Source organism: Zootoca vivipara, chromosome 6, assembly GCF_963506605.1.
Source record: "Zootoca vivipara chromosome 6, rZooViv1.1, whole genome shotgun sequence".
NCBI lineage: Eukaryota > Metazoa > Chordata > Lepidosauria > Squamata > Lacertidae > Zootoca > Zootoca vivipara.
Genome location: NC_083281.1, coordinates 91,188,876 through 91,206,319, shown reverse-complemented (window position 1 = coordinate 91,206,319; position 17,444 = coordinate 91,188,876). Strand labels below are relative to the sequence as shown.

Below are 17,444 nucleotides of genomic sequence, written 5' to 3'. Positions count from 1 at the left end.
CCCAGTGTTTTGCTTGTGCCCAGCCTGGCCCCACAAAGGCGCTGCAAATGAAACGGCTCCCCCTTTCTCCTGCTGCGGCCACAGCATCCTCCCCGCCCCCACCCTGGGGCCTCCCTCAAAGTGAAGAAGGGTGAAAACCCATCGATTCTCTTGCTTCATTACCTGCCCAGGACAAACCAGCTTTCCAGAAGGAGATGCCTCAAGACACCAGCGTGCCTAGACTCCAGCGAGAGGCAGAGAAAGCATGTCAAACTCAGCAGTGCATGCCAGGATTTTAGCATTGCCAGCCTGCCCTGTATCGCCTTGAAGACGATGACATGCCTATGAAATGCCAACAGGCTGAATTGTTGGAAGATTTGGGCAGGAGGAGGTGCTTCTTCACCAAACCACGTAGTTAAACTGGTCACTCCACAATACGCGCCATATATTTACTGGACACATTAAAAAGGGGGGGTTCAGCGTTATCTGGATTAAATAGGGGTGCAAGTTTCTCCCTTGATGGGATGGAGGAAGAGAGAGGTGTGAGGTCAAAGCCAGCGAAATGAAACGCACCTACTTCCCAGACACACAGATTAAAATGGTTTCCTAACAGGCAGGTGGGTTGAATTATGAACGGTTATTTATTGGTTCAAAACCAATAGGTTTTAAACGTAAAGTTCTCCACTAGTGAGATCCACAAATAGAGAATGTATGGAGGGGAGACACCTAGTTTGACAGCAGTACATGTGAAAAGGATATAGGCAACTGTGTCTAAACACAGTGGCGGAGCTTCATGCTTCAGCACCGGGAGCAGAGAGCAGGCGTGGGCGTGGCGCCCAGCCCTGGGGGGGGGGAGCAGCTGTGATGGCACCCCACCGGGATCATGGTGCTGGGGGGCGGTGCACTCCTCCCCACCCCCTCTTCCTCCACCAGTGTCTAAACATTAGGAAGAACTTCCTGATGGTAAGAGCTGTTCTACAGTGGAGTGGACTCACTCGCGAGATGGTGACCTCTCTCCTTCGTTGGAGGTTTAGAAAGATAGGTTGGCTGGCCATCTGCCAGGGATTCCTTAGCTGTGGTTCCTGCACTGCAGGGGGTTGGGCTAGATTGCCTTTGGGGTCCTGTCCAAACCCTGCAGTTCTACGATTCTATGATTCATGCAGCGAACGAGATGCCACAACACTGCAAAGCCAATTCCACTTGGCCGCGTGAAGATGTCACTGAGGGTTAACTGAGAGAAAAGACAGCCAGTTGTCAACGAAGGAAGTGCATAATTTCACAAGAAGGACGTGGGGACCAAATGCTAAGGGTGGGTTTTTTTCTTTTTTCTTTTTTGCACTGCCAGAAAAATTTATGAAAAGCTGTGAGTCATTTCAGCCCAGCTCTAGTTTCCGTGCTTCCCTGGGTGATGGTCTTCACGCCTCCGTGGTCATCTCGGACATAGATCTTCCTGGCAGCTTTCTCTGCCTCCTCTCGCTCACGGTTTGAGGTCCAGGAAGAGCCACAAAAGGGTTGGGAATATGAGTTGTGACATGATGACCACCTCCTGCAGCTGTTCAGACCCTTGATTGCCTTTATTCTTTATTCTATTTTATTGATTTGCGAACTACAGCCAAAAGTACAAACGTAACAAAAAAGGCAAAAAAGAGAGAGTCAGAAATGTAAACCATAAAACCGGGAAGGACAAAAGTACAAAGAGAATAAAATCATAGAATTGTAGAGATGGAAAGGGACCCAAAGAGTCATCTAATTTGAACCTTGTGAAGCAGGAATCATAGTTAAAGATACAACACAGCTCCAAAGGGATAATAAAGTATTAACTCACAAAAATATTCCTTTTTAAAAAACAAAAAGATTTATAAAAATAAAAGTATTCTCCATCTGTGAGTTCCATCATTACTGAGAATAAAAGGTGGAATCTACATACATATTAAAAAAACACTGTGAACAAGCTTTTCTCTAAAAAAGGTTTTGAAAAATGCATTGAATTTTGCATAGCTCACTATCGCCACCAAGTGTCACGTTTGTATGTTGCACTTTATAACACATTTTAAATGTGCAGCTGTGTAGATGTGTCCAAAGTTTTGTATAGGCTTAAATGAGTCAGACATTTGCATATGCTGGTGGCACTGAGTGACCATGTGCCTCAATATTTGTATAAGAAATAAAATCATGCCATATGAATGAGCTTTTTTATGGTAAGAGCTATGCGAAAGTGGAATGGACTCCCTTGGAAGGTGGTGAACTCTCCTTCATTTCAGCTTTTTAATCAGTGGTTGGACATCTGTCAGGGATGCTTTAGCTGTGATTCCTGCATTGCAGGGAATTGGGCTAGACAATATTTGGGGTCCCTTTCAAATCTGCAATTCTATGATTCTATTATATACAGTGGTACCTCTGGTTGCGAACGGGATCTGTTCCGAAGGCCCGTTCGCAACATGAAAAGGCTGCATCTTGAAGCGCTGTGTCTGCGCACACACGTGATGCAATTCGGCGCTTCTGCGCATGCACAAAGCGTGATTTAGCGCTTCTGCGCATGTGCCAAACCCAGAAGTAACCCGTTTCGGGACTTCCGGCGCATCCGTAATCTGAAAAGATGTAATCCGCGGCAGACATAACATGAGGTATGACTGTATACCAAAAAAAAGGCCATTTGAACCCTGCCCTTTAGATACTTGGTTTATGACAGGGGTGGCCAACTCCGAAGAGACTGCGATCTACTCACAGAGTTAAAAACTGGCAGTGATCTACCCCCTTTTGGGGTGTTCAGGTCAAAGTTGTTTAGGGAGGAGGAAATCCCTGTTTTTTAGGGGTTCAGGTCAAAGTTGTTGAGATTTTCTGAGGTGGGAAGAAAGCCCTGTTTTGGGGGGTGAAGGGCTAAAATGTTGAGCATTTTTAGGGGAGCCAAAGTTGTTTAGCTTCTTTGGAAGGAGCCAGTGATCTACCAGTGATCTACCACAGACGTCCAGTGATCTACTGGTAGATCACGATCTACCTGTTGGACGTGCCTGGTTTATGAAATACCTTTTCAAGAAGGACCATTTGCAAACCCTTGAATACCAGCAATCCAAATTACAGTGGTACCTTGGTTCTCAAATGCCTTGGTACTCAAACAACTTGGAACCCAAACACTGCAAACCCGGAAGTTAGTGTTCTGGTTTGTAAACTTTTTTCCGGAAGCCGAACGTGCTCCGTTTTGAGTGTTACGCTTACATTTTGAGTGCCACCTTTCCGTTTTGAGGGTTACGCTGAGGTCTGTCTGTTTTTGCTGCTATTTTCCGTTTTTGTTTTTGCGGCTCTTTTTGTGTGTGACTGTGTGGAACCCAGTTCAGCTACTGACTGATTGATTGTGTGACTGCAGTACGTTGTTTCATGTTTTCATTTCATGGATAAGTTGTCTCCTTAGATAGTAAAATTCATGTTAAACGGCTGTTTTAGGGGTTGTTTTTAAAAGTCTGGAACGGATTAATCCATTGTGCATTACTTTCTATGGGAAAGTGCGCCTTGGTTTTGGAACGCTTTGGTTCCCGGAGGGATCTTTGCACCATGGCGCCGGATATACTTAAGACGGCCCTGTCCAGGATTTGGCAATACCATGGTTCCCTTCACCTCCTCTCTCTTCCCTCCACCCCAACTCTCATAAGCAACTTGCTACTTCTTGAGCAGGGCAGTATTTTAACTTTCCTTCCCCTTTCCTCCCTTGTCTTTGTCACCAGGTCAAGACTGGCAGATTTCCACACGAATTGCCAAGCCTCTTTCCAATCACTGACCAGCTGCCCTGGGGACAATTACCAGGCTTGTCTTGGTTCCTACGCAGGCCTAATAGGTGAGTGGCATTAATGGGCTCATCCACACTGGAGCTAATGCTGAGTTGAAACTGCTTGTTGTGTCTTTTATTTTTGGCAGTGTCCACATGATGTCCTGCGTTGCAGGGGCTTGGACCAGATAACCGTTGGGGTCCCTTTCGTGATACATAGATAGCAGTCAAGTACAACATTCCTAGTTTTCCTAGAGTGGACATGCAAGGGGATGTTTGGTCCAGCCAGTCAGAACTTCCTGTTTCCTCCTGGGCTGGGACAAACTTCCTTTAGCATGTGACTAGAGGTGGGCATGACCTTAACTGTGCAGGTCACAAAAGCACAGGGCATGCGCCCCCCCTCTTTCTTCTCTTCTCCTTCTCCGCCGCAAGACCAGCAGCTTTTTAGATAGAGATGCTCTGTTGGAGACTATCTCCATGTGGGATAGTTCCACATGTATATACTTTGTAACTAAGTCTGCCTTCAGGGATCCATCTGTGAACTGAATGTGTGAGTAAACGTATTTTATATAGTTTACACAAGATTGTGTCGTGTCTATTCTTTTTAAGAGGGATATAAGGGAAATTACCAGAATCTTATATTGAGATGCTTAAACAAGCTTGCAACAAGCTAACTGCTGTGCGTTTAAAAGGGGAATGTAAAACTCTGCTAAGCTACAGAACTTGCTAGCATAAGTTAGGAAGGATATTATTAGACAATATATCCTCTCCTGCCTCCCTGAACATTCCCACACCTTCCAGCTCTACAGTTGGTTTCTATGATCTTCCTCATTAAAATAGTGGCTTGTACTCTACCACCCCACCCCCAAAATCAGATTTTACTGAACCATGTATAGTCTGATACGGAAGAAAATCCAATATAAAATTGCATGTTACCCCACTGTGAATATACTGAATGGGGCTGGCCCAAGGCATTTTTCCACTTGAGGCAAAACAGACAGAGGCTTCCATCTGCCTCCCTGGCTCCTCTGCTCCTACCTGAGGCTACTGGAGGCGGGAAGCCCTAGTACATTGAAGGTGACAAGGGAGAAAAAAAAGAGATGTCTGGATCTGCTGCCCCACCCCAGCTGTCCTCACCAAGGCTGATGGGCAGCCTGGCACCAGAGCACATTGCGTGGGTGGTTTTCCACATGTGGGGTGCCGTCCATCGCCACACATGCCAAACCCAGAGCTAGCACACTGAAAGCCGCAGCAGAGTCTAAAATCAAGTCACAGCTTGTGCAGGAGGACAACATTAGGAATGTAGGTTCATGGATCTTTCTTATCCCAGTTAGCCACACACAGCAGCTGACCTCTTTCTGCCCCTCTTGCAATGAAAAGACCATCTGAAGGGATATGATAGCCATCTTCAAATATCTCAAGGGCTGTCACATGGAAGATGGAGCAAGCTTGTTTTCTTCTGCTCTGGAGGGGTAGGACACAAACCGATGAATTCAAGTTACAAGAAAGGAGATTCAGGAAGAACTTTCTGACAGTAAGAGCTGTTTAACAGTGGAATGGATTCCTTCAGGAGGTGGCGGAATCTTCTTCACTGGGCATTTTTAAGCAGAGGCTGGATGGCCATCTGTAGAGGATGCTTTAGTTGAGATTCCTGCGTTGCAGGGGTTGGACTAGATGACCCTTCAGGTCCCATCCAACTCCATGATTCTATGTTAAGCAAGTTTAAAGTGCTCTGCTTGCAGATGCAAGGTCTCACTCATGCATTGTTCCATGCAAGGATAATACAGGCAAAATAGTCTTGGGTAGAAAATACAGCCAGAGTCAGACATGTGGTCTAAGTGTAGAGGTTGCTTAAGCAAATGGCAGAAAGGAGGAGGAAAGAATCTTTGCTTCCTCTTTGGAGAGGGGCATGACTTAACTGAGGCTATCTAGCAATACAACGCAGTCCTTAACCCCTTCATGTACTAACTAGGAGTCTTGCGTAGTTCTGTTTGACTGCAATCTCTCACAATAAAGAGCTGGGTCTCTGAGATACCTGATGTGCGCTGGACAAATGGGGCAGGGTTTTGAGAAAGGAATTACAAAGAAGGTGGCCTTTGCCCATCCCTCTGTGAGTAGGAGGTGGCAAACTCAAGCTTTACCCTCTCCCTTCTTGGACAGGGTTAGACATGACACCCAACTATGTCGACTCCAGCACTGCCAACCTCGTTGTGTCCCCGTCGTGCTCCTGCCGGGGCAGTGGCAACATGGAGGAAGAGTGTGAGAAGTTCCTGAAGGACTTCACGGAAAACCCCTGCCTGCGTAAGTCATTCTGTGGTCCCCAGAGTAGAAGTTGGCCAGAGGGAGGTTAGGGCTGCTCTCAAACACCGTGGAGCCTCACGCATGTGTGTGTGTGTGTGAGAGAGAGAGCGCCACATGTAATGGTGGAGAGGGCTATTGATGGCTACCAACCATAATGTGATCAGGCCAATGGCCCATCTAGTTCAGCATCCTGCTATCACAGGAAGCAAAGGGCAGGTCAGAGAGGGATGGGTCCCTAACATGGAAGCCTGATAGGAAAGGGCATGGAGGTGATGTCAAGGAGGAGTTTTCGTTGTTCCTTCAGTAAAGCTGTCCGTTTCCCTCTCCAGGAAATGCCATCCAGGCTTTTGGCAATGGCACGGACCGGCCTCTCCCGCCGATTCAACACATCACCTTGCCGCCCAAGATGGAGACATCAACGTACGACTCCAACGAGAGCAACACCATCTACGACACAGGGGTGACCACCACTTGCACCTCCATCCAGGTAAGTCCTATGAGAAGGCATCCCTGCATGGCATCTCAAGAGCACAGGTTTGCTTAGCAGGTCACAGAGTGTGGAGTCTGAAAGACCCAGCCTTCCTTCCTCAGAGGACGGGGCATTTGGCCAGTCCCACCAACTCCACTTTCTATTCATGTTCTTATTCCTTGTGTAAGTTTTAGCTCCAAAGAGCAGCTGATGAGGGGGGTCAGCTCACGGAGGGTGATGGGGGGGACAGGGAGGCAGAGCAGGCACACTCATGGTCAGTCTGCCTCCAATGAATGGTCATTTGAACAGCCGAAGGACTTGGAGATGTTTAACCTGGAAAGGGACGACTGAGATGAGATGACATCCACCTTCAAATATCGAAAGGGCTGCCACATGGAAGACGGAGCAAGCTTGTTTTCTCCTGCTCAAGAGCCTAGGAACCAAACCAATGGATTCAAATGACAAGAGATTCTAACTAAACGTTAGGAAGAGCTTTCTGAGGGTAAGACCTGTTCAACTGTGGAACTGACACCCTCAGAAGATAGTGGACTCTCCTTCACTGGAGGTTTTGTTTTTGTTTAAAAAATGATCTTCATTGGGGTGGCAGGTTAAGTTGAGGTTGGATGGCCATCTATCATGGATGCTCTAGCTGAGATTCCTGCATTTCCGGGGGTTGGACTAGATGACCCTTGGGTCCCTTCCAACTCTACAATTTTATAATTATATGACCTGGGAAGGTGATGGACTCTCCTTCATCAGAGGCTTCTAAACAGAGACTGGGTGGGCATTGGTCAGAGTGTCTTTACCTACGATTTCTGCATCGCAAAGGGCTAGACTACATGACCCTTGGGCTCCCTTCCAACACAACAGTTCTGATTCGGTGATTTAAGCCACACTTGGACAAGACTCGAGGGAGCAGCGGGAGCACCGAGGCCTTGCCACATGGCCGTTTCAGCGAGCCCCTCGCCAAGGGGCACATTCCCATGTGCGTGGAGACACAATGCCTGCTGAACCCCCATCCCCAGCCCACCTGCGAGACAACTCTCTGCTGAAGCCCTTCCTCCTCTCTCGGGGGGTCTTGTTGGCCATTTGGATCCCCTCCTCAGCTCGGCGAGCAGATGCAAAAGGCAGCAATGTCACCCTTGGGCAGCCCCTAATTAGATCCGGCATGCCTGAGAAATTACATCTTATGCTTCTCGTTACCGCCGCTTGAGACAATCAGCGGCTCAATTTCATGCTAGAGTTGCATCGCATCAGAAGCCCGGTGCTCTGTTTGCGGGCACCTCTACTCGCGACAGAACCTCTCCCCCCCCCATGGCAAGTGGGGGATAGGACAGAACGTTTTCCTCTCCATTAGCACATCCTCAGCCCCATTGACTGATTCGCTGCCTGCCCTGGAACAAGGGACATTCATTACCCAAGCCTGGGGTCAAACCCTGACATCCTTTGTTACATCTTGCTCAGACAAAAAAAAAAGTCTTTTGGTGCTGTAGTTGACAAAGACCAGCTCCAAACTATACAACCCACCCCGCCCCCAAGGCCCAGAGTGCCCTATTTTTGAATTTTTCTGGAGGTTTTGAGTCGGTAGAGTATGAGACTCTTAATGTCAGGGTCGTGGGTTCATATTGGGCAAAAGATTCCTGGCCTTGTGACTCCTTCCAGCTCTACAATTCTATGGTTCTAGGGTGTGTAGCGCATAATATAGGGATGCGGGTGGTGCTGTAGTCTAAACCACTGAGCCTCCGGGGCTCTCCGATTAGAAGGTCGGCCATTTGAATCCATGCAACGGGGTGAGGGTGAGCTCCCATTGCTCTGTCCCAGCTCCTGCCAATCTAGCAGTTTGAAAGCATGCCACTGCAAGTAGATAAATAGGTACTACTGTGGTGGGAAGGTAAACAGCGTTTCCGTGCACTCTGATTTCTGTCACTGTGTCCCGTTGCGCCAGAAGTGGTTTAGTCATGCTGGCCACATGACCCGGAAAACGACTGTGGACAATGGCCGGCTGAAAGCGAGATGAGCACCACAACCCCATAGTTGCCTTTGACTGGACTTAATCATGCCGGAGTCCTTTACCTTTTTACCTTTACCTTTACCCCATAATATGCACTCAGTGCCGAACCCCCTTTTGGGGGTGGCTTAACAGCCTTTGTAGATATCCTCTGTTTTTCAGTATATCAGCGCACCTGTTTCCATCCCTTCTCTTCCGAAACTGTGAATATTTATTTCGAAAAATTTATACACCTCCTGATTGTTAAAAACCCCCCCACACACCTCAAAATGGTGTACAAAAAAGATAAAGCAATAAAATTATCACTAAGAAAAAAATAACAAGAATGATTGAAAAGTTCAAATGTTACTGGGTCAAGTTCAAGGTGTTCCTATTAGTATCCAAAGCCCTTAATAACTTGGGACCAGTCTACCTGCAAGATCACCTTGCCCATATGCATCCACTTGGCCACTTCTATCGGTGGAACGGCCACCATTACAGGTGCCGCCTAAGAGCCGTCCTGCTTTCATTAGAATCATAGAATCATAGAATTGTGGAGTTGGAGGGGACCAGAAGAGCCATCTAGTCCAACCTTCTGCAATTCAGGAATTGAACTCGCTCTTTGAGTGTCGGATCTTTTCGGCAAACTGCTTTGAGATTTTTATTTTATTTTATTTTTACAAACCAGTGGTGTATAAACATTAGGAGACAAACAATATGCTAAATAAGCAAATTAATAATATAAAGCCTTCCTCAGCTAGATGATTTGCTCTCATAGTGTCTTTTTATTATATCCTAATACCAGCTTCCCTAATGCACCCCAAATCCCAAGACACAGGCAGACTTTGCTAATCTTTTGCAATATGGCGCCCTGTGCAAGGCCAAAATTTGGCACCCCCAAATGGATCTTCTCAGTTATGGATCTTCTCAATTTTGCACCCCTTTTGGCTTGGCACCCTGTGTAGCAGAACCGCTGCCCAAGATCTAGACATTTATGAAGAAGCAGCAATGTTGGTGCAATGAAGTCTCTTCTCTTATTCTCTTCTCTCCCCCCCTCATTAAAAAAAAGGAAAGGGCGGGAGGCTCCCAGGGAGCTAAACGTGGGGGCCCTTCTCTTCTTGTTCCCTCTCCAAATCTCTTCTGGCAGTTGGAGTGTCAAGAAATGCATGTAGAGAGGCAAAATATTTAAGCAAACAGATAGCATCCAAGCCTCCCGCTTCCCCAGCTGGGTAATTGCCAGCTTGTGATGAGCATGAGAATTTGTCCATTGCCCTTGGGCCGCTGCTTCACAAGGACATCGAGCCCCCAGCGTGCACGGATCCAGGGGGCCAGGCATAGGTGTCACCTGTGAGGGTGAGGGGGCGAGCTGAGTCTGCAGGCAAGGAAGACCACCACTGCAGACCTTTGAGAAAGGAATGGTCTTTGGGAATCCAGATGTGTTAGATGTGGGAATGTTGTGAATAGCATGAGAGGATATATTGATTAAATATTATCCTTCCTAACTCATGCTAGTGAGTTTATTCATACATTCCCCCCCTTTTACAAAGCAGGAAGCTAGTTGCAGATTTGTTAGAATCTCGTAAGTTCTATTATTCCTGGTTAAGACCCCTTTGAATCCTCCTAAAAGAATAAAGACACAACAGTCTTGTTCATACAGTTAGTAACAATAAGAAGTTTACTCACGATCAGAGCACAGTGTGGTCCCTGAAGGCAGGTTTTAGGCTTGAAGTTACAAATAAGTAGAAGGAGTGGATTTACTCCACATGGGTATATCCCAGCAGTCCAGGAAGAAGAAGAAGAGTTTGGATTTGATATCCCTCTTTATCACTACCCGAAGGAGTCTCAAAGCAGCTAACATTCTCCTTTCCCTTCCTCCCCCACAACAAACACTATGTGAGGTGAGTGGGGCTGAGAGACTTCACAGAAGTGTGACTAGCCCAAGCTCAACCAGCAGCTGCATGTGGAGGAGCGGAGATGCGAACCCGGTTCCCCAGATTACGAGTCTACCGCTCTTAACCACTACACCACACTGGTAAACCACTGGAGGCAAAAGGAGGCAAAAAGGCTGCGTGACTGGACCTTTTGTTAGGTCTGGAAGGGCCATGCCCACCTACCTGGTCACATGCAAAATGAAGGATGCTCCGGACCAGGTATAACAGGAAGTTCAACTGGCTGGACCAACATTCCCCTGCATGTTCACTCTAGGCAAACAGGAAATGCTGTACTTGACTGCTCTAGAGGATTACATCCCACTTTAGAGATGGACAGGTATCCCCCCTGGCTCTGCATACTGGGAATTCTGGGACCGGGGTTCAAATCCTCACTTGACATCATTCACTCGTAATTTTATTTGTATGCCACTTTTCCACTCAAAAAGAATCAGGCCAAAGTGACTTACAAGCAAGAAAACAGGAAGGCATTTCAAAACCAAAGAGTGCAAAAACGTTTTCCTAACATTTCAGTACTATAAATGTAACAAGACCAGAGATTGCCATCCTGTCAGGGGTGTTTTAGTTGAGATTCCTGCATTGTAGGGGGTTGGACTAGACAACCCTCAGGGTCCTTTCCAACTCTACAGTTCTATGAGTACATTAGCAACATCCAACAGCAAAACTAACTTGGGAGCTTGGCAGTTTCACCTTAGTCCTGGAAAAACCCATCCGATGATGTCACTCGCTCATCATGAAGCTCCCTGGGTGACCTTGGGCCAGTCACTGTCTCTCGGCCTAACCTACCTCACAGGGCTATTGTGAGGATTACATGAGGACTTGGGAGTAAGGTACAAAGGTATAGGGACCCCTGAACATTAGGTCCAGTCGTGACTGACTCTGGGGTTGCGGTGCTCATCTCGTGTTATTGGCCGAGAGAGCCGGTGCACAGCTTCCAGGTCATGTGGCCAGCATGACAAAGCTGCTTCTGGCGAACCAGAGCAGCACACGGAAATGGCATTTACCTACCCGCTGTAGCGGTACCTATTTATCTACTTGTACTTTGATGTGCTTTTGAACTGCTAGGTTGGCAAGAGCTGGGACCGAGCAATGGGAGCTCACCCCATTACAGGGATTTGAACCACCGACCTTCTGATTGGCAAGCCCTAGGCTCTGTGGTTTAACCCACAGCGCCACCCGTGTCCCAACAAGTCCCTGGACTTTGGAGACCAAGGTTCAAATCTCCACTTGGCCATCATAAGACTCACTGGGTGACTTTGAGGAAGTCACTGCCTCTCAGCCTGACCTCCCTCCTAGGTTTGTCATGGGGATTAAAGGAGGAGGGGCAGAAGAACCATGTATGCCCCCCCAGCCCCTTGGAGAAAAAAAGTGGTATGGAAATGTAATCAATAAATAATAATACATAGTAAATCGTGAATGAAGACCACCTTTCCTCTGCTCCCTCTACCTCTCTCGACTTGGCGTTCTGGTGCGACTGTGTTCCCCCTGTCGCCCAGGTCAAATTCCACTTCATCAATTCAGAGATGGTTTTTATATGTACAGCAGCATCTCATAAACAAGGTAATTTGCTTGTTCTCTGCGGCTTGAGGAGCTCCTGAAGGAAATCCATCTTGTGGAATTTAATGAGGTCTTTTTTCTGCAGCTGAAGTTATCTCTCTCAAGTTCATGAAGGCAAAGAGACGTGCGTCTTTGATGGTTTCATGCCAAAGGATGCTGCTCTGATCCCCGCTTCCTCGACTAGCTCCTGGTTTTGAAACATTAGTGGCTGTTTGGTCCTTTCTTGCCCATCCCTAAGAGGAGCCTCTTCAAAGCTCACGTCGTCCTCGTCATTCTTCCCAGGCTCAGAGATTTCAACTGGAGGGGACAAATACAAAGAAGTCCCCTCTGACATCTATTTAGGCCCCATTTCACAGAAAGAATCTCTCATTTGGGGATGAAAAGAGGTGCTGGGGTGCCGATTCGAGGGGCCCGTGGACTATGTACTCATTTTAAAGAGCGGGGCCATTCTACCAAGTTGTAATTACCTTGGGGTCTTAATTATAAAAAAAGTAAAGAAAATAAACCAAAGACAAAGAGCATAAAGAAATACTGTGCTGCCACAGCAGGTTGAAAGCAGCAAAAGGTTGGACATTATCATTGAACTTGTTGCTCCAAACGATTATAAAATATACCATTCCGATTATAAAATATACCAACCTGTTAGGCTGGTTTATATGTATTGTTTTGTATCTGAAGAATAATATAATAATAATAATTTATTATTTATACCCCGCCCATCTGGCTGGGTTTCCCCAGCCACTTTGGGCGGCTTACAACAGAAAAATGAAATAAAACAATTAAACATTAAAAGCCTCCCTAAACAGGGCTGCCTTCAGATGTCTTCTAAAAATCTGGTAGCTGTTTTTCTCTTTGACATCTGATGGGAGGGCGTTCCACAGGACAGGCGCCACCACCGAGAAGGCCCTCTGCCTGGTTCCCTGCAACTTGGCTTCTCGCAACGAGGGAACCGCCAGAAGGCCCTCGGTGCTGGACCTCAGTGTCCGGGCAGAACGATGGGGGTGGAGACGCTCCTTCAGGTATACTGGACCGAGGCCATTTATGGCTTTAAAGGTCAGCACCAACACTTTGAACTGTGCTTGGAAACATACTGTGTGCATGCACATGAAAGCTCATACCAATGACAAACTTGGTTGGTCTCTAAGGTGCTACTGGAAGGATTTTTTTATTTTGTTTTGTAATAAGTTAGCTTAATCAAACCAATTTTTCCTCAGTCCATTCAGATATAGTAGGATATTTGATTCCCCCACCTCCTAATTTTGCACTCTTAGCAGCTGTTATAAGTTTGAACACTATTTATTGATTATTTTGTGGAATAACAGCTTTCAGATAACCAAGCAGAACTATTTTAGGTTCCAAGGGATATATTGTATCCTAACATACCAAAGGCATCAATCCTGATTGATATAGGGTAGGACAATTTGGGATCTTATTTCTTTTTAACCTTTTGCAAATTCACAGGGTCTTACTTCTAGTTAAGTGGGTATAGGATTGCAGACATAGAAAACTTTTTGTTGAATTCGACAAACTTGATCCAGTGACACCAGCTGTTCAAAGTCTGATAGTCACTGATCCCTCCAGCGCCCCCTTCTTATTGTACGTTCATACCTCGGTTTAAGTACGCTTCGGTTTGAGTACTTTCAGTTTAAGTACTCCGCGGACCTGTCTGGAACGGATTAATCCATTTTCCATTTCTTTCAATGGGAAAGTTCGCTTCCAGTTTTTTTTTTTGTTGTTGAAAAGTTCGCTTCAAGTTAAGTACGGTTCAGGTTAAGTACAGACTTCCAGAACCAATTACACTCATACTTCGGGCTAAGTACGCTTCAGTTTAAGTACTCTGCGGACCCGTCTGGAACGGATTAATCCATTTTCCATTACTTTCAATGGGAAAGTTCGCGTCAGGTTAAGTACAGACTTCTGAAACCAATTGTGTACTTAAACCGAGGTACCACTGTACGTTTGTTTTGGTCACTCCTGGCCTGGCTGCTTAACTGGTAGAGCAGCGATCCATTTGGAAGATTATAAGGTCATCTGGCCATCCCCTCTAGGAGGCATCAGGAATGGAAGTCCCCTTCTATGTGCCTATTTATCAATGTTAACTGTCCATACACAGAAGCAGATATTGTAATATCCAGTAGACCAGTGTTTCCCAACCAGTGTGCCTCCAGATGTTTTGGGACTACAACTCCCATCATTCCTGACCACTGGTCTTGCTAGCTAGGGATGATGGGAGTTGTAGTCCCAAAACATCTGGAGGCACACTGGTTGGGAAACACTGCAGTAGACTGAGATTCACCAGAATCTCCTTCCTTGTCACCTGAACCCAAGGTATTTCATGCTGTTGGTTGTGACCCCTTTGTTTTGGATGACCTGATGACCGATGATGATGATGATGATGATGATACCAGCAGAGCACATTTCAAGTACTTAAAGCAGATGTGCTCTAGCTCAGTAATCCTCACAACACCTCCAAAAGTAGACCAGAATTATTAGCATCTGGTAGGAGATGGTGCCCTTTCATGGATCGCTGCCTTGTTGTGGCAAAGGGGCTTGAATAACTCAGAGAAGCTATGAGCTATGCCGGTCAGGGCCACCCAAGACAGACAGGTCATAGCTGAGAAGGAACTGTGATCCACCTGGAGAAGGGACTGGCAAACCACTCCAGTATTTTGCCAAGAAAACTCCATGGACATAAAATAGGAGAAGCTTTGAGAAGAGTTCCCAAGGCATGCTCTGGTTCATGGGGTCATGGAGAGTCGAACACGACCAAGGCGACTAAACAACAACAACAACAACAACAACAACAACAACAACAGGAGATGGTGATCAGGAAAAGCGAGGAAGCTCCCTTTCCCAGCCCAGTCCAGACTGTTTGCCTCTTTAGCGTAGTAGATTGATTCTATGTATTTTATTAAATATTTATAGACAACCATTCATTATCAAAGAATCGTAACAATCCCAGTCTGTGTACACAGCACATTGAAACCACGATCCATTAAAAGCCGACAGTTAAAGGAATCTGCAGTCAGAAACGTCAATTGAAAGTATCTGTATGTATGGCAGGTCCACACTTCTGCTTGCCTTGTGTCTAGGAAGTGCAGGTCCAAGTGGCTTTCTGCTTTCTAGGTACAGGTCCAAGTGGTTTTGCCTTTGTCCCACTGCTTTCCCCCAAAAAACCTGTTCTTTAGTGATAAATCAGAACAAACAGCAATCTGTGCAAAACCTGATTGCTGTTTGCTCTAGTTCAGAGCTAAGCCATGGGTTTTCCATGGGGAAGGCAGTGGGGCAAGCAGATTTGTGGATGAGCCCATTGTCTTCACTGACTAGCAAGGGATTGCCTTGCAGAGAGAAGAGAGCCTCCTGCAGTTACTGCCTGGGCTTTTACTCTCTAAGCTCCCCAGGAGAGCTGTATTGCTTTTCATGCCCACAATGACACTTGCCAATATCCTCGCTCGAAACCAAGAAGTCTGACTCCTTGGCTTGGAAGGAGAGAAGCAGCTCTTTCAGGAAAAAACTCCAGTGCCCTGGGGTGGCTGCCGCTCTGTTGAACTGACCCTCCTTTCTTTTCCTCTCTCTCCCCCCCCTCCTCCTTTCTCCCTGCAGAAGTCGCTGACCACAGACATGATCCCCGAACAGAAGACGTTTGTGGACACAAATGGATCTGGCATCCGGCCTTCTGTCCCAGGGACCCTCTTTGCTCTTTCTCTCCTTTTGAAAGTGGCATTATAGAAGAGAAGTGGGATCAAGTGCTCTGAGGGGGTGGGGGAAGGCGCAGCCCAAACTTTTTGTGCATGCAGAGATGGACAAAGACACCTTGAAAACGTTTCCTTTGGCCTTTGGCCTTCCGGAGTCTCTGCTTTCGAAAAGGTACGACGGCAAGTTGCAGGAGCATTGACGGGACATTTCCCCCAGAAAATCTGTGCCGAGGGAGCACTTAAACGCTGGGAATTCTGCATACTTAAAGGAGGGGGGTTTTTGCTTTGTGTTTCTTTTTGGTTTGAAGTGTCTCTAGAGCAAGAGTCCAGGAGTCTCCCATTGTGTCAAAATACATCCATGTTTGAAAGGGGTCACAAATGGCGTTTCAAAGAAGCACGCCTGCTTTTGCCAGCAGTTGGAGAATCTCGAGGAGGCCGACTCTGGATGGAGAGACTGAGCCAATTGTGGCTGATGCGCCTTAGTTTGCCAAACTGCTTTGCAGGGCAAGAGACAGCTACTTCCCCCCTTTCCCCTTGTCCAACCCCCCCTCCCCAACCTCCATACCATTCCTTTTTGCTGCTTGGAGGGGGAAAAAACCCTGTCTCCTTCCTCCCCTTGGCTAAGCTTGGCTTCCGTCACCCACAGAAGTGTCTTAACTTTCTCCTCGTGAAGCAGAAGGTGGAGAAGATGTTTGTGCAGCTGGGCGGGTGGGGCATGGGGGTCCCTCCAGGAGTGCAAGGAGCACTGTGAGATGAGCAGCAACACCCACCCCATGGTTTTCGAGGCCTTCAGGAAAGCCTTCCTGATAGCAAACCCAGTCAAGTCTCGTGGTGGAACAAGAAGAGTATCGGACAGGTCCAGAGGAGATACCCCGTTCTGCTGTTTCTTCTGATTTCCCTCCTCTCTCTTTTTCTAGGATTTTTGCTGTCCAATAGGTGAAACTTCTCCTCTTCTTAAGGTTGCCCCAATGTCACTTTGCGTTCCTGATGGATGGAAGCAGCCATAGCTGGCAACCAGCATTCATTACTCTCCTTTGATCCTAGGCATATCTAGCATATGTATATCAAGAGAGACCTGCTTCTTTATATACATATGGATATACGTAACCAAACACATAACCTGGATAGGGTTCTGTTAGCTTTCCTGTCTTCTTTTTTAAGGATCAAAACCACAACAAAAATGTATTATTGTAAAGTTTTTTTTTAATTATTATTTAACCAATGTCTACAACAGGGAACAAAATATCTCTGCCCTCCATGTTCAAGATGACCTCCTCCAGAGTCCTGTGGCTGGTGGGGGCATTGGCAAGAGGAGAGCAGTTGGGAGTGCTTAAACAATATCTAAAATAAACATACCAAGAAGCAAAGTGTGTGCTGTTTGAGTCACTGGCCGTCCCCCCACAATCCTACTTCCCCATCCTGCTTGAGGAAGGTGAGGGTAAAGCTCAGAGCACCTGCCTCAACTTGCTTTTCTGTAGGTGAATACAGCTGGAAATGGTCAGACCACCATATTTCTGGCCTTGAGAGGAGAAGATGGGTAGCTATCTTCAACATTCCGAAGGGCTGTCACATGGAAGGTGGAGCAAGCTTGTTTTCTGCTGTTCCAAAGAGGAGGACCTGAACCAATGGATTCCAATGGTAAGACAGGAGATTCTGACGAAACATTAGGAAGAGCTTTCTATTGGTAAGAGGTATTTGCCAGTGGAATCGACTCCCTCAGAAGATGGTCGACTCTCTTTCATTGGAGGTT

At 46.7% G+C, this 17,444-nt stretch overlaps 1 protein-coding gene across 1 annotated transcript in view; it reads left to right on the top strand.

Annotated features, from left to right (window-relative positions):
- The window catches only part of GFRA2 (GDNF family receptor alpha 2), a 69,500-nt gene extending 52,456 nt beyond the window's left edge, over nt 1-17,044 (top strand). The window contains exons 5-8 of the mRNA XM_035119132.2: nt 3,696-3,805; nt 5,897-6,037; nt 6,367-6,524; nt 15,603-17,044. Of these exons, the coding sequence (XP_034975023.2) occupies nt 3,696-3,805; nt 5,897-6,037; nt 6,367-6,524; nt 15,603-15,728 (535 nt within the window). The 3' untranslated portion in view covers nt 15,729-17,044. The remainder of the gene's footprint in view (nt 1-3,695; nt 3,806-5,896; nt 6,038-6,366; nt 6,525-15,602) is intronic.
- The last annotated feature ends 400 nt before the right edge of the window (nt 17,045-17,444 follow it).